The 15,279-nt window shown below is 42.0% G+C and overlaps 1 protein-coding gene across 1 annotated transcript in view; it reads right to left on the reverse strand.

Moving 5' to 3' along the window:
• LOC139747135 (uncharacterized) overlaps positions 1-15,001 on the reverse strand; it is a 32,464-nt gene extending 17,463 nt beyond the window's left edge. The window contains exons 1-5 of the mRNA XM_071659052.1: positions 14,852-15,001; positions 11,842-11,974; positions 10,694-10,834; positions 8,247-8,677; positions 7,743-8,132 (exon numbers count right to left, since the gene is read on the reverse strand). Coding sequence (XP_071515153.1) covers positions 7,743-8,132; positions 8,247-8,677; positions 10,694-10,834; positions 11,842-11,974; positions 14,852-14,920 — 1,164 coding nt within the window. The 5' untranslated portion in view covers positions 14,921-15,001. The remainder of the gene's footprint in view (positions 1-7,742; positions 8,133-8,246; positions 8,678-10,693; positions 10,835-11,841; positions 11,975-14,851) is intronic.
• Positions 15,002-15,279: the final 278 nt, after the last annotated feature.

Here is a 15,279-nt window from a genome sequence, read left to right on the forward strand (position 1 = left end):
TAGACCACGTAATACTCGGCAAGCTGCTGCTGCTGCGTCACATGATCACTGTGTGGCCATCGGCAACTCAAGGGTTGGCCGTTTTGATACCTGCTTCTTTTCCTACACGTCGAAGCTTTGGAACTCTCTAGCCTCTTACGTCTTTCCCAATAACTGTGACCTGAAACATTTCAAAAGACAGGCTTGTCACTTTCTTCAAAACTCGTAAATACTTTCCCTCATATCTTCTTTTACCATGGTGCAGCCACCCAGGATTGAGCACATAGGTTTGAATCCTGAATGAGGCTGTCGGTTCACAGTCAACTCAGCTGTTCACCCACCTATAGGGGTTGGTCGATTAAATGGTCGATTAAATGTCGTAGAAGGTGACTAAAAGCAAAGGGAGTGGGGAGGGGGGCTGAAAATCCTCCCCTCTCATTTTTGGTTTTCCAAAAAGAAGCAACAGAGGAGGGGGCCATGAGAAGATATTCCCTCAAAGGCCCAGTCCTCTGTTCTAAACGCTACCTTGCTAACGCGGAAAATGGCGAATAGTATGAAAAGGAAAGAAAAAAGAATATGTACATATATATATATATATATATATATATATATAGAGAGAGAGAGAGAGAGAGAGAGAGAGAGAGAGAGAGAGAGAGAGAGAGAGAGAGAGAGAGAGAGAGAGAGAGACAGACAGACAGACAGACAGACAGACAGACAGACAGACAGATATAGATATGATCACACTTATCCGTGATGATAGCATGAAGGTGAAATCGCACTTCAGTAGGAGTTCATACAATGTTATTCAACATGCAATCTTTCTATGCATGTGGCACGACATGCTTCGTGGAGTCCAAACACCTCATCATCAGTTGCCAGTACTTAACAAAGTTATTTAGATCCCAGCATCACAGTTGATTCCCGCCGTCCAACACCAATCTTTATAGACCAAACATTGTCTGTTTTGTCTGGTCGTAACCGTTGTAAGGGAGAGTGATTAAGGTGGGTCAGGTGGCGGGGGTTGACCTGGGTAGCTGGGTGTCATGAACAACTTTTTTTCGCTTTCGTGTTTTGTCAGTTCTCATAATGATTTGGTTAATGCTAATATGGGCTTTGAAATTGCCTGGGAACAAAGTCAAGTTCTTAGTATTAGCTATTAAGACAGACAGATTCAATGACGTTACGTGTTGCATAATCAGCAGAGGGGCATGGGATAATGGGATTCTCGAGATGTATGGAGTGATCATTCTCATGTTATTGGTTCGCGATCCCATTTCTGGGGTTATCCCTCCGTACTGATAATAACATCTCTCCTTTACAGTTGAACCAGTCTGGCCATTATAGATATACTTACATGCCTTGCACTTCAGGGTGTAAACACTCCCAGGTGTTGCAAGATTTGGCCTACCATCTATTAAGGTCTTGCTGATGGTGTTATTGTACTGGAAAGCAACATTACAATCACTGTTTTGCAGAACAGGTCTCACGTTAGCTAAGTTAGGAGAACAAGGCAACACTAAACTTTTAGACTCATCCTTATTTGTCACATTTTTTGATCCAAGAAGCATAAGATGTCTTCCTTGCTTTCCAGTAGGCTTTGTTCACAAACCAAATGGGATAACATACATCTTATATGACTGAAAGAATACTCTATATTAGCGCAGGGCGTATACGCAACAAATTGCCGTAGTTGAGGGACAGCTGATTTGGAGGAAAATTATGATATGATTGGTGTTTCGGAACTTGGCTAGATATTAGAAATAGAGATTTTTTTTTTCGCTTTTCCATTTGGAGTTGATACTGCTCACGTCCCAAAGTACAGGAAAACATTTTGCGTCACATGGATGTAAGAGTTGAAGAAATAGTGTCAGCACTAAATGAAATGAAAAGGTATACACTAGCAGACTCAGATAAGTTTTATCCGAGAACAAGAAAAGGTAAGGAAAAGGAGAATGAAAATCATTGCCTGCTCTCTTGAATAAGTCACTCGCTACAGTGAAAGAACCAGAGGAATGGAAGCTTGTTAATATGATCACCATTTTCAAAAAAAAGATAATACATCACTGCCCAGAAATTATCATCCAATCAGCTTAAAGTCTCTACTTTGTGAATCTATGAGAAACATCATTTGGAATAAGACTGATAATCATTTAGAGGGTAACCACCTCATACCTGACTCACAATGGGTTTCGATGAAATCATTCACGTCTTACAAATCTGCTTGATTTCTCTAATGATATGAATAATGAAAGAAAAGCAGTTGATGCTATCTGTCTAGATTTTCAAAAGAGAAAAAAGACAGCCATTCGATAAAGTTCCACAGCAAAGACAGGCGTTAGATAAAGTTCCACAGCAATGACAAGCATTCGATAAAGTTCCACAGCAAAGACAGGCGTTAGATAAAGTTCCACAGCAATGACAGGCATTCGATAAAGTTCCACAGCAAAGACAGGCGTTAGATAAAGTTCCACAGCAATGACAGGCATTTGATAAAGTTCCACAGCAAAGACAGGCATTCGATAAAGTTCCACAGCAAAGACAGGCATTCGGTAAAGTTCCACAGCAAAGACAGGCGTTAGATAAAGTTCCACAGCAAAGACAGGCGTTAGATAAAGTTCCACAGCAATGACAGGCATTCGATAAAGTTCCACAGCAATGACAAGCGTTCGATAAAGTTCCACAGCAAAGATTATTAAGTCAGTTAAGTCACATGGTATAGATGGGGTTGTATTCTGGTGGTTAGGAAATTGGTTAACTGGTCGCAGACAAAGAGTTGTGGTTAACGGTCAAGCCTCAGAATAGTTAAAAGCAAAACGTAGTGTACTACAAGGATCATTTTTGGGACCGGTTCTCTTTCTCCGCTTTATGTCAATAGTAATGAAATGAGCTGCCTCGTAAGATATCGAAATTCGTAAACGATACTAAGTTGGGAAAGAAATCTGCAAAAGAATTTGAAGGTCTGCAGCTTCAAACGGACAGGAACAAACCGATGGACTGGGCTTTTACGAGGCAAATGAATTTGGATATCAATAAGTGCAAAGTTTTACATGTCGAAAGTAAAAACGAAAAGGCAGGCTACAGTATGAATTCTGTTGAATACAAAGGGTAGATGAGGGGAAAAAAGACTTAGGTGTAATACCCTCTGGTGATCTAAAGCAAACAGTGCACAGAAACAATTGAAAAGGCGATCAATATTCTTGAATTTATCGGTGGGACAATTGAATTTAAGTCCAGGGAAATGAACCTTACTCTTTACGCTCTCTCTTTCCATGCATTATTCATCGCTCCCAGAACCTTCGCCCCCTTCCCCACCCTATGAATCGCTTCCACTACCATGGTTCCACTCGCTGCTAAGTCCACTATTAGATATCTAAAGCACTTCATTTCTCCCAATTTTTCTTCATTCAAACTTACATCCCAAATAACATGTCCCTCAACCCTGCTGAACCTAATAACCTTGCCCTTTTTCACATATACTCTCAACTTTCTCCTCTCAAGCACTTTTCCAAATCTAGTCACCAAGTTTTGCAGTTTCTCACTCGAATCAGCCACCAGCGCTGTATCATCGGCGAACAACAACTGACTCATTTCCCAGGCCCTCTCATCCCCAACAGACTGCATACTCGCCCCTCTCTCCAAAGCTCTTGCATTTACCTCCCTAACACCCTCCATTAACAAAGTAAACAACTATGAGGAAATCACACACCCCTGCCACAAATCAACCTCCACTGGGAACCAATCACTTTCCTCTCTTCCTACTCGTACACTTGATTTCCACCATTGATAGAAACTTCTCACTGCTTCTAGCAGCTTACATTCCTCGTCATATACTCTTAAGACCTTTCACAAGGCAACTCTATCAACCCTATCATATGCCTTCTCCTGATCCATAAATGCTACACACAAATCCATCTGTTTTCTAAGTATTTCTCACGCACATTCTTCAAAGCAGAAATCTGATCCACACACCCTCTACCACTTCTGCAACCACACTTCACTTCTCCAGTCTAATGCACTGTACATGCCATCACCCTTTCATTCAATACCTTCCCATACAATTTCCCAGGAATACTCAACAAACTGGTTTGAACACTCACCTTTATCCCCTTTGCTTTTGTACAATGGCACTATACAGGCATTCCGCCAAACCTCAGGCACTTCACCATGATCCGTACATACAATGAATATCCGTACCAACAAATCAACAACACAGCCAACCCCTTTCTTAATAATTCAACTGCAATACCATCCAAGCCCGCCGCCTTGCCATATTTCATCTTCCGCAAAGCTTTCACCACCTCTTCTCTCCTTTACCATACCACTCTCCCTGACACTCAATTTGCACACCACCCAGGCCAAAACACCTTGCATCTGCCACTCTATCATCAAACACATTCCACAATCCTTCAAAATACTCACTCCGTCTCCTTCTCACTTCATCACTACCTGTTATCACTTCCCCCTTGCCCCCTTCACCGATGTTCCCATTTGTTCTCTTGTCTTATGCACATTATTTACCTTCTAATATCTTTTTATGCTTCCTATAGTTTAATGATACTCTCTCACCTCAACTCTACTTTTGTCCTCTTCTTCAACCCTTGCACCTCCCTCTTGACCTCCTGCCGCTTTCTCGTATACATCTCCCAGTCATTTGTACTCCTTCCTTGTAACTATCATCCAAACGCCTGTCTTTCCTCCTTCTCTGACAACTTTACTTCTTCATCCCACCATTCACTGCCCTTTCTGATCTGCCCACCTCCCACCTTTCTAATGCCACATGCATCTCTCGCACATGCCATCACTGCTTCCCTAAATACATCCCACTTTTCACCCACTCCCCTCACGTCAATTGCTCTCACCTTTTGCCATTCTACACTCAATCTCTCCTATCTCCTCTCACAGGTCTCCTTTCCAAGCATACTTACTCTCACCACTCTCTCCTCCCCAACATTCTCTCTTCTTTTTTGAAAAACTCTAGAAATCTTCATCTTCGCCTTCACAAAATAGTAATCAGACATCCCTCCAGTTGTCCCTCTCAGCACGTTAACATCCAAAAGTCTTTCTTTTACACGCCTATCAATTCACTCGTTATCTAATAATGCCCTTTGACCATCTCTACGACTCTCATACATATACTTAAGTATATCGCTCTTTTTTTTAACCAAGTATTCCCAATCACCAGTCTTTTTTTTCAGCACACAAATCCACTAGCTCTTCACCATTTCCATTCAAAGCAATGAGTGCCCCATGTACACCATTTATACCCTCAAGTGCCACATTACTCACCTTCGCATTTGAATCACCCATCACTAATACCGGGTGTCGTACATCAAAGCTGCTGACACATTTACTCATCTGCTCCCAAAACACTTGGCTCTCATGATCTTTCTTTTCATGACCAGGTGCATTAGCACCAATAATCACCCATCAATCTCCATCCACTTTCAGTTTTACCCACATCAATCTAGAATTAACTTTCTTACACTCTATCACATACTCCCACAGCTCTTGCATCAGGAGTAGTGCTACTCCTTCCTTAGCTCTTGTCCTCTCATCAAACCCTGACTTTACTCCCAAGACATTCTCAAACCACTCTTCCCCTTTACCCTTGAGCTTCGTTTCACTCAGAGCCAGAACATCCAGGTTTCATTCCTCAAACATACTACCTATCTCACATTTTTTCTCATCTTGGTTACATCCACGCACATTTAGACATCCCCAGTCTGAGCCTTCGAGGAGGATGAGCACTCCCCGCCTGACTCCTTTTTTTTTCATCTTTTAGAAATCATAGATATATGCTATGATGTTATCTGCTGTCCTTATAAAGAAATATCGTTTGTTAACAGCCAGTATAATTGTAGCTGGGAACACTGAGTGTATCGTGGTGAGGGAGGTATAACCAGCCCTAACCATCACCAACCCAGTGTTCTCCATCACCTTATCTCAGTCGTCAGCCTAAGGCAAGTGTCCTAGATCTGATCACTCGAGTACCACCATCGCCCTTGATCAAACCCGAGGATCCTCCCTCCACAAAGGTAAATGATAAAATGAACTGCAGTGCATCGTCTATGAACACAAGTGTGCAGTTTATTCTTGAAAGTGGAAGAAGAAAGTACATTCGAAACAACAGTTATTATAAGCAACCTAGCTGATACATAAGGAACCTAGCTAATACATAAGGAACCTAGCGATACATAAGCAGCCTCGCTGATACATATGAGCCTAGCTGATACATAGCCAACCTAGCTGATACAGAAGCAATCCAGCTGATACATAAGAAACCTAGGTGATACATATACAACCTAGCTGATGCATATGATCCTAGCTGATACATATGCAACCTAGCTGATGCATAAGCAGCCTAGCTGATAAATAAGCCACTTAGCTGATACATAAGCAACCTAGGCTTTAACTGGCGCTGCTGAGGTCCTCAAATGATATTAAGTTGACACAACTGTGATACAGCATCTGATACAAAAACTGATGCATGTGTTGATGAATCAGATGATATAAATTAGTCCACGCACCTTCTCAAACAACGGACATATCCACTTATATGGCAATCTGATGCATGAACCTAACCACATGCAAAAACATCGTCAAACATCGCAGATATAATAGGTGTTATATCTATCGATGAATCTACCGATATAACTATATCAGCGATTTATCAGATCAAATATTTGCTGATACGTTTGTCAATAAATCGGTTCATACATCTGATATATCTACTGACACAATACTTATGAATTAGTGGAAACATTCAATAAGGAGATAATCAAAGAGATGTAGATCACTCAATTCATGTGCATATGTTTTTAGTACGAATTTCAAAAGTGGATTTTCCAGTGAATTTTGTAACAGCTCTTGTTATGTCAGTCGCTGTTAATGCTTCCTATGGAATCTTTCCGTCTTCACCAATGAAATGCTGGACATTCTGCCAAAGACATAGATGAGTATATCTCATTTTCTATTAATTGGTTCAGTGCTAATATTCCAGCAGGTGTTATTCCTGGCGCATTTTAATGTACGAGTTGTTTTAGAAGGTTGGTACTACATCAAGATGTGCTTCTGTTCTTGTTGTGATGTTGCTCCGGCATTTAAATTGACTTTTTCAGATGATCTTTTAACTTGGCGTAGTTTCAACAAATATCACTGCACCAGTAGTTTTGTTGTTCCACATATCCTTCTGGGTTGGTGTTTCCTCTGTAGGTAATGTTGTATCATCAAGTTTTGTTCAACACGTATTCTCTCACGATATTCATCGTTCTCTTGTCTGTCATTGCTTTGAGGGAGTGACTGCTTCTTTGGCTTCGACTGCTTTCATAGGGCTGTTCCGTCAGGCGCTAACTTACTGATTGTCTCAAACGTTCTGTTTTAGAAGGTGTTGTGGTGTCTGTATCTCAGGAATGCTTTCTTCGGTGTAGTTAATAGCGTTTGCTTCAAGAAGTGTAGAGGTTAGAATAGGGTGTGTGATGTATCATGAAATAACAACAGAACATGGAACCCATCTATCTACTTCAGACAGAATTTTCAGCAGGATCAACGGGGATGAAGCATTGCCCTCCATGACCAAATATCAATTATCCCCTCTACTTCTTGCGTATATCCGGGTTAATGGTGGAGTCATATCAGTCAATGCTATGGTAGCATCTGCCTTCAAAGCGAGGTCCATGATGTTATTCTTGCTCTCCATCAATGTCATTACATATTTCATTATACAAACTAAATCCCCATTATCTCTTATTTTCACTCCAGGTCACCTGCTCACCAAGGCAACATGTGTCTCGCTCCATTTGGCTCAAGTCGCCTCTGAGCTTTTGCTGTCGCATTTTCCGCCTCTTTCCTGCTTTATATTCTGACTTTCCATGGCAATAAAGCCTCATCCGAGAGTGATATAAGGTTCCATGATAAGCAAGATCTTGGGAATATCCGGGTCTAACATTATACTCTCCAAGCATTACAAGATTTTCAACCGTTCCATATTCTCTTGTATCTCGATAATGTAACGTTCTAGAGGGCCTCCGGGTTCCATGAAACGGATCTTTCAATATTGGAAGAATTTTGAAAGCCTGGAAGACCTCCAGTGCTCGAAGAATCTTCCTAATCTGGAGGATCTTTAGAACCAAAAGGACCTTCAGAACCTGGAAGACCTTCAAAAGGAAAGGATCCCAAGATCTTGAAAGCCTTCCAGTTCTTCGGAGACTGGAAAGAAAATGGATCTGGGCGGTACTTCTCTTGTCGCTGGAAAACATTTACGATCAGGCAGGTTCACCTTTAGGACCTACTTCACCTTTAGGACCTGTATTACCTTTAGAACCCACATCACCTTTAGGACCTGCGTTACCTGTATCTCCTTTAGAACCTGCTGGTCCCGCAGGACCTGCAGGACCTGGTTGGCCTTTAGGACCTGTATCTCCCTTAGGTCCAGCAGGACCTGCAGGTCCTGGAGGACCGGGGTTTCCTGGAGCTCCGTCGTTACCAGGTTGTCCAGGATGTCCTTTACTTCCAGGTTGGCCATCCTTTCCTCTCCATCCAAGAGGACCCACGGGTCCCTTAGACCCAGTAGGTCCTGTTGGTCCTTTAGGTCCTGAAGGCCCTGGAGGACCTTGCCTACCACGTCTGCCTTGCGCTCCAGGAGCACCCGGTTTGCCGGGAGGCCCTGGAGGACCACGAATGCTGGAACCGTCATCCGCGCCTGGAAAGACACCAGCAAGAAATCGCTGTTAGAAATTCGGAAAAAAGATGACGTGAATGAATTCATCTCATCGTGCTACATTCAGATTAACATCTACTTTAGTCAACATCTGTGTTCCATTATGTACTTATCCATGCTCAGCTGTAGTCATGTCCTCGCTCATAAGGTTTATATCCAAGCACCATCATATGCGCATTTACATCCATGATCCATCATAGTCAGGTTTATATCTTTGGAACAAGAAGGATTATGAAAAATTCTCAGTCCAGTTTCATTTCTTCAAGGGTAAGTCATGGAAGCTTAATACCCGTTCTCTACGTTATTAGGCTAGGTTATGACCATGCTCCACAATGGGCAGGCTCATAACCCAGCCTTTAACCTGAGAGTGTTTATAGGTATATTACATCCTGCTCAAGTGCATGTCCATGTTCCGTCATACGTGACCATTGAAGTCGACCACTCTGGATCTCGGAGTAATGGGTAACACAGTCACCTGGGCCATATGTTTACACCAGTATGGTGACACAAGGTAGATTCGCACCAAAATTAATCCTATGGTTAAAGTTGGAGAACGGTTTAACAGGTTTCCCCTCTAGACTGATTATCTTGGACCCTCTAATTGATTACAAAGGAGAAGGAGGCAAGCTTCAGCCTCTTGATTACTATAGATGAGGGATACTGGCATGAACCTCCTCTCTTTGGCATTATAGAGAAGGAAGCTGACCTCCTCTCCTGATTACTAACAACGAGCATATCATATGTTTCCTATAGCAGACACGTAGAAAGATACTGGCTTTCAATGATAGGAAGAAATAGGCCAAATGACTATCATACAGAAGGTTATTTTGGACTTTGTCCCTACACTTACGTCAAGGAAAGAGAGGTGGACTGGGACCACCCGTTGCTTTGAATCTTTAAGAACTGTGAAACCAAGCCAAACTCATTCTCTTCTTCCTCCTCTTGGTTTTAGCCATGACAGGTCTGGTAGCTGAGCTTGTCTTAGGGCTGTTCCCTGATCAATATGGTCGATTGATTTGGAGATTTTAGAATTTAGCTTTTCTATTTTCTCTCCTCTCTTCCCTGATTAACGATACATGAACACCGTATGGTCAAAATTCTACTCCAGTGAATTGTTAGGACGAGGGGAAAATTGGTTCTGCCCTCCAGCACTGTTCGTGGATATTGATCTGAGCCTCCTCTCTCTCTCTACTTTGATAGATTCTTGATATTAAATCACTGGTTGGACTAAATCTCCTGCCTACTGTAATTCAGAATCATTGGCCACAGAGTTCATGTCTATCTCGTAATTCCTCTCTGATTGATATGTAAGCACGTCTGACTAGTGTTTTTTTCCCTTCTTCGAACGATCACAGGAGGCCAGCCTGGGGCACCCACCTCAAACATTATGAAATCATCTGTCTGGAGGACGAAACTGGCCCAGCACCTCTTCATTGTCTAAATATAAACAGTCAAAGACGTAAGATGTCAACATCCTTGCTATACTCGAAGGCTTGCCCATGCCTTCTCTCTTTGTTGCTCATGAACACTATGGTGATTGAGGTCTTGGCCCAGCCGATCTTCCCACCGTGGCTGATGGGTAAAGATCAGGGTAGAGAGGCGGCCCAAGCCTTCTTTCTCTCCTGATGAATGGTTAACATGGACGTAAAGGCAAGATGTTTCGCACTAAAGATGATTCCCTTACGATGAAGGTTTCGTGTGGCTCAGTCGGGGTCTACGCTCTGAGAAGCACCCATAGACAATAGTTTATGTCAGTGGGGCATGGCCCACACCGGTTAACAGGAGCCACACCGAGTGAGTGGGAAAGAGTGTGTCAGTGCATCTGGTGTGTTAGGTCGACACCATGTGGAGAGTCGAGTTTCACAGTTTCCCACAGTAGATGGATAGTCTGAATAGCTAACACTTAAAGCATTTCGATCCAAGCACGATCCAAGCATACCCTACACCAAACCATATCCCACATATATAGACACTACAGAGTTGGTTGTGTATACTTACAGCAGATTTTTCTACCTCCGCACTTTCCAGACAACTTCCTGCAATGCTTTGCGTCTCGTTTGCAATTTCCACCAATATCCCTGCACTTTTGACGGCTCCCAAATTTCACTTCAGTTTCATTTAAAGAGCTCGTCCCGCTATCTGAAATTCCAATGACATTATCCATTAGGTTCTACATGTGTCATGTGTGTGGTTACAATTGGTGTGATGCGGGAAGAGTTTAACATTCGTGCTGCCCCGTTTCTTTATCTCGCTTTACCCATTTTACACACACACACACACACACACACACACACACACACACCAGGTACCCATTTCTCGACCAGCCCTGAGGTAGGGGATGAACACCTGGGTTGGGTGTTGGCCGATAGCCGCACCTACGTGTTCAAACCCCTGCTGACCTTACCCGTGCGTAGTTCACACTCTATAACTCTGACCCTTGCACCACGGAAGCCAGTATATGCAGCATATGCGTGTATGTGTATGTGTGTGTGTCTTGCAAAAAAAAAGGGGTTGAAAGATAAAGATAAGTGTGTGATTTATGAAGGGGAAAAGGTATCGCGATGTATGTACATACGTCAGATTGGCCGAAATTAGAGGCAGAAATTCAGACTCGGTATTTCTGACACATAGGATGTGAAGTGGTAATTCTGACACAGAAGAGTGTGAGGTGGTAATTCTGACACAGGAGGGTGTGAGGTGGCAATTCTGACACAGAAGAGTGTGAGGTGGCAATTCTGACACAGGAGGATGTGAGGTGGTAATTCTGACACAGGAGGGTGTGAGGTGGTAATTCTGACACAGAAGAGTGTGAGGTGGTAATTCTGACACAGGAGGATGTGAGGTGGTAATTCTGACACAGAAGAGTGTGAGGTGGTAATTCTGACACAAGAGGGTGTGAGGTGATTCTGTACGTCACGTCAATGCTTCTGTGTCGAAGAAGAAGAAGAAGAAGAAGAAGAAGAAGAAGAAGAAGAAGAAGAAAAAGAAAGAAGAAGAAGAAGAAGAAGAAAATATGAACTTCAAGAATTATAGTCTTGAAGAAACAGAAATGCACACGTATGTCTGGAGGGAACCCAACCCGCCCATACACGTATTTCTTGGGGCGGTGGTGGTCGGGGGGAAGGGAAGAAGGGACACCGACCCACCTCTGGTCACAGTGAGGCAGCAGACGTCTCCAGCCATCGGACAGTCATCATAGTCTGGACTTATTTCGGCACACGTAGCCTCGGCCGTGCAGGATCCACCGTTCAGCTCACACTCGCTGGTCTCAGCATCATCCTACCGACACAGAACATGGCACTTGGTGATGATGTCTCCAGGAGCACTGTGGACTCACAAATGTGTACGACTTGGGTAAACTTCATGTTAGAAACACTGAGATTCTTCTCTATAGCTTCTCCACTCACGCACACACACACACACACACACACACACACACACACACACACACACACACACACACACACACTCACACACAGCTATGGCGGAGATATGATGAGTGTATGTGTAGCTAGAAATGATTCTCTACACTACACCTGGGGTGTATACAGTTATAGAATCATCCCCTAAACCTTAGGTGTATGTGGACATAGAAATATCCTGTACACACAAAGGTGTTAGATATTTTTCGGTCAGTGGGCGTGGCCTGACCAATTACTACATGATCCTTTAGGGCGTTGCACAGATAGAGAGACCGATAACAATATGATTCCCGGGGCATTCCCACACATGCACAGACCTATCACGATAAGCTCCCTTAGGTATACTCCCTTAGGAATGCTCCCTTAGGGAATCAAAAGGTAATAGAGGAGGGAGGGCGGTGTTCACTCTGGACTCACTCTCCGTTCCTTTATAAACTTCATCCCTGACCTACAATCTATATATATATATATATATATATATATATATATATATATATATATATATATATATATATATATATATATATATATATATATATATATATATATATATATATATATATATATATACATATATATATATATATATATATATATATATATATATATATATATATATATATATATATATATATATATACATATATATATATATATATATATATATATATATATATATATATATATATATATATATATATATATATATATATATATATATTATTTAATTTGCTTTGTCGCTGTCTCCCGCGTTAGCGAGGTAGCGCAAGGAAACACACGAAAGAATGGCCCAACCCACCCAAATACACATGCATATACATACACGTCCACACACGCAAATATACATACCTATACATCTCAACGTATACATATATATACACACACAGACATATACATATATACACTTGTACATAATTCATACTGTCTGCCTTTATTCATTCCCGTCGCCACCCCGCTACACATGAAATAACAGCCCACTCCCCCCTCATGTGTGCGAGGTAGCGCTAGGAAAAGACAACAAAGGCCACATTCGTTCACACTCAGTCTCTAGCTGTCATGTAATAATGCACCGAAACCACAGCTCCCTTTCCACATAAAGGGCCCACAGAATTTTCCATGGTTTACCACAGACGCTTCACATGCCCTGGTTCAATCCATTGACAGCACGTCGACCCCAGTATAACACATCGTTCCAATTTACTCTATTCCTTGCACGCCTTTCACCCTCCTGCACGTTCAGGCCCCGATCACTCAAAATCTTTTTCACTTCATCTTTCCACCTCCAATTTCGTCCCCCACTTCTCCTCGTTCCCTCCACCTCTAACACATGTATCCTCTTGGTCAATCTTTCCTCACTCATTCTCTCCATGTGACCACAGCATTTCAAAACACCCTCTTCTGCTCTCTCAACCACACTCTTTTTATTACCACACATCTCTCTTACCCTGTTATTACTTATTCAATTAAACCACCTCACACCATATATTGTCCTCAAACATCTCATTTCCAGCACATCCACCCTCCTGCGCACAACTCTATCCATAGCCCACGCCTCGCAACCGTATAACATTGTTGGAACCACTATTCCTTCAAACATACCCATTTCTGCTTTCCGAGATAATGTTTTCGACAACCACACATTCTTCAAGGCTCCCAGAACTTTCGCCCCCTCCCCCACCCTATGATTCACTTCCGCTTCCATGGTTCCATCCGCTACCAAATCCACTCCCAGATATCTAAAACACTTCACTTCCTCAGTCTCTCTCCATTCAAACTCACCTCCCAATTGACTTGTCCTTCAACCCTATGTACCTAATAACCTTGCTCTTATTCACAGTTACTGTCAACTTTCTTCTTTCACACACTTTACCAAACTCAGTCACCAGCTTCTGCAGTTTCTCACATGAATCAGCCACCAGCGCTGAATCATCAGCGAACAACAACTGACTCACTTTCCAAGCTCTCTCATCCACAACAGACTACATACTTGCCCCTCTTTCCAAAACTCTTCCATTCACCTTCCCAACAACCCCATCCATAAACAAATTAAACAACTATGGAGACATCACACACCCCTGCCGCAAACCTACATTCACTGAGAACCACTCACTTTCCTATCTTCCAACACGTACACATGCCTTACAGCCTCGATAAAAACTTTTCACTGCTTCAAACAACTTGCCTCCCGCACCATATATTCTTAGTACCTTCCACAGAGCATCTCTATCAACTCTATCGTATGCCTTCTCCAGATCCATAAATGCTACATACAAATCCATTTGTTTTTCTAAGTATTTCTCACATACATTCCTCAAAGCAAACACTTGATCCACACTTCCTCTACCACTTCTGAAACCACACTGCTCTTCACCAATCTGATGCTCTGTACATGCCTTCACCCTCTCAATCAATACCCTCCCATATAATTTACCAGGAATACTCAACAAACTTATACCTTTGTAATGTGAGCACTCACTTTTATCCTATATATGTATATATATAAATATATATATATATATATATATATATATATATATATATATATATATATATATATATATATATATATATATATATGTATATATATATATATATATATATATATATATATATATATATATATATATATATATATATATATATATATATATATATATATATATATATAATATAGCACACAAGAGAAGGTGTAGACTGTGCTGTTGTTTGGAGCAGAGGATCCGTGTAGACTAACCTGGAGAGGAGTTGGTAGGACTGTACCGATCAGGAGCGCCAACAGCGCCATTCTTAGCACTAGCACCATTGTTGTTGGATCTGCAGGCTGTTTCTGCTGGCTGGGTGTTCTGCTGCTATCGTTTTAAAGGCGCTGGATGACGGAAGAGGCCACAGTCGTGACCGGGAAAGGTGTCACTGAACCTCTGTGTGTGGAGAACAAGTGTTGTGTCATGCAGGTCAGGCGGAGGGATCGGGGTCACTCCCTGACACACACCTCTGTGTGTGTGTGTGTGTGTGTTTGTGCAGGCGTGTGTACGCAATTCTATCATAATGGATACAATTTACTGCTATTTTGCACGAATGAGTGCGTTTTCGTTCGTGTGTGAGTTATATATATATATATATATATATATATATATATATATATATATATATATATATATATAT

This window comes from Panulirus ornatus, chromosome 67, assembly GCF_036320965.1.
Source record: "Panulirus ornatus isolate Po-2019 chromosome 67, ASM3632096v1, whole genome shotgun sequence".
Taxonomy (NCBI): domain Eukaryota; kingdom Metazoa; phylum Arthropoda; class Malacostraca; order Decapoda; family Palinuridae; genus Panulirus; species Panulirus ornatus.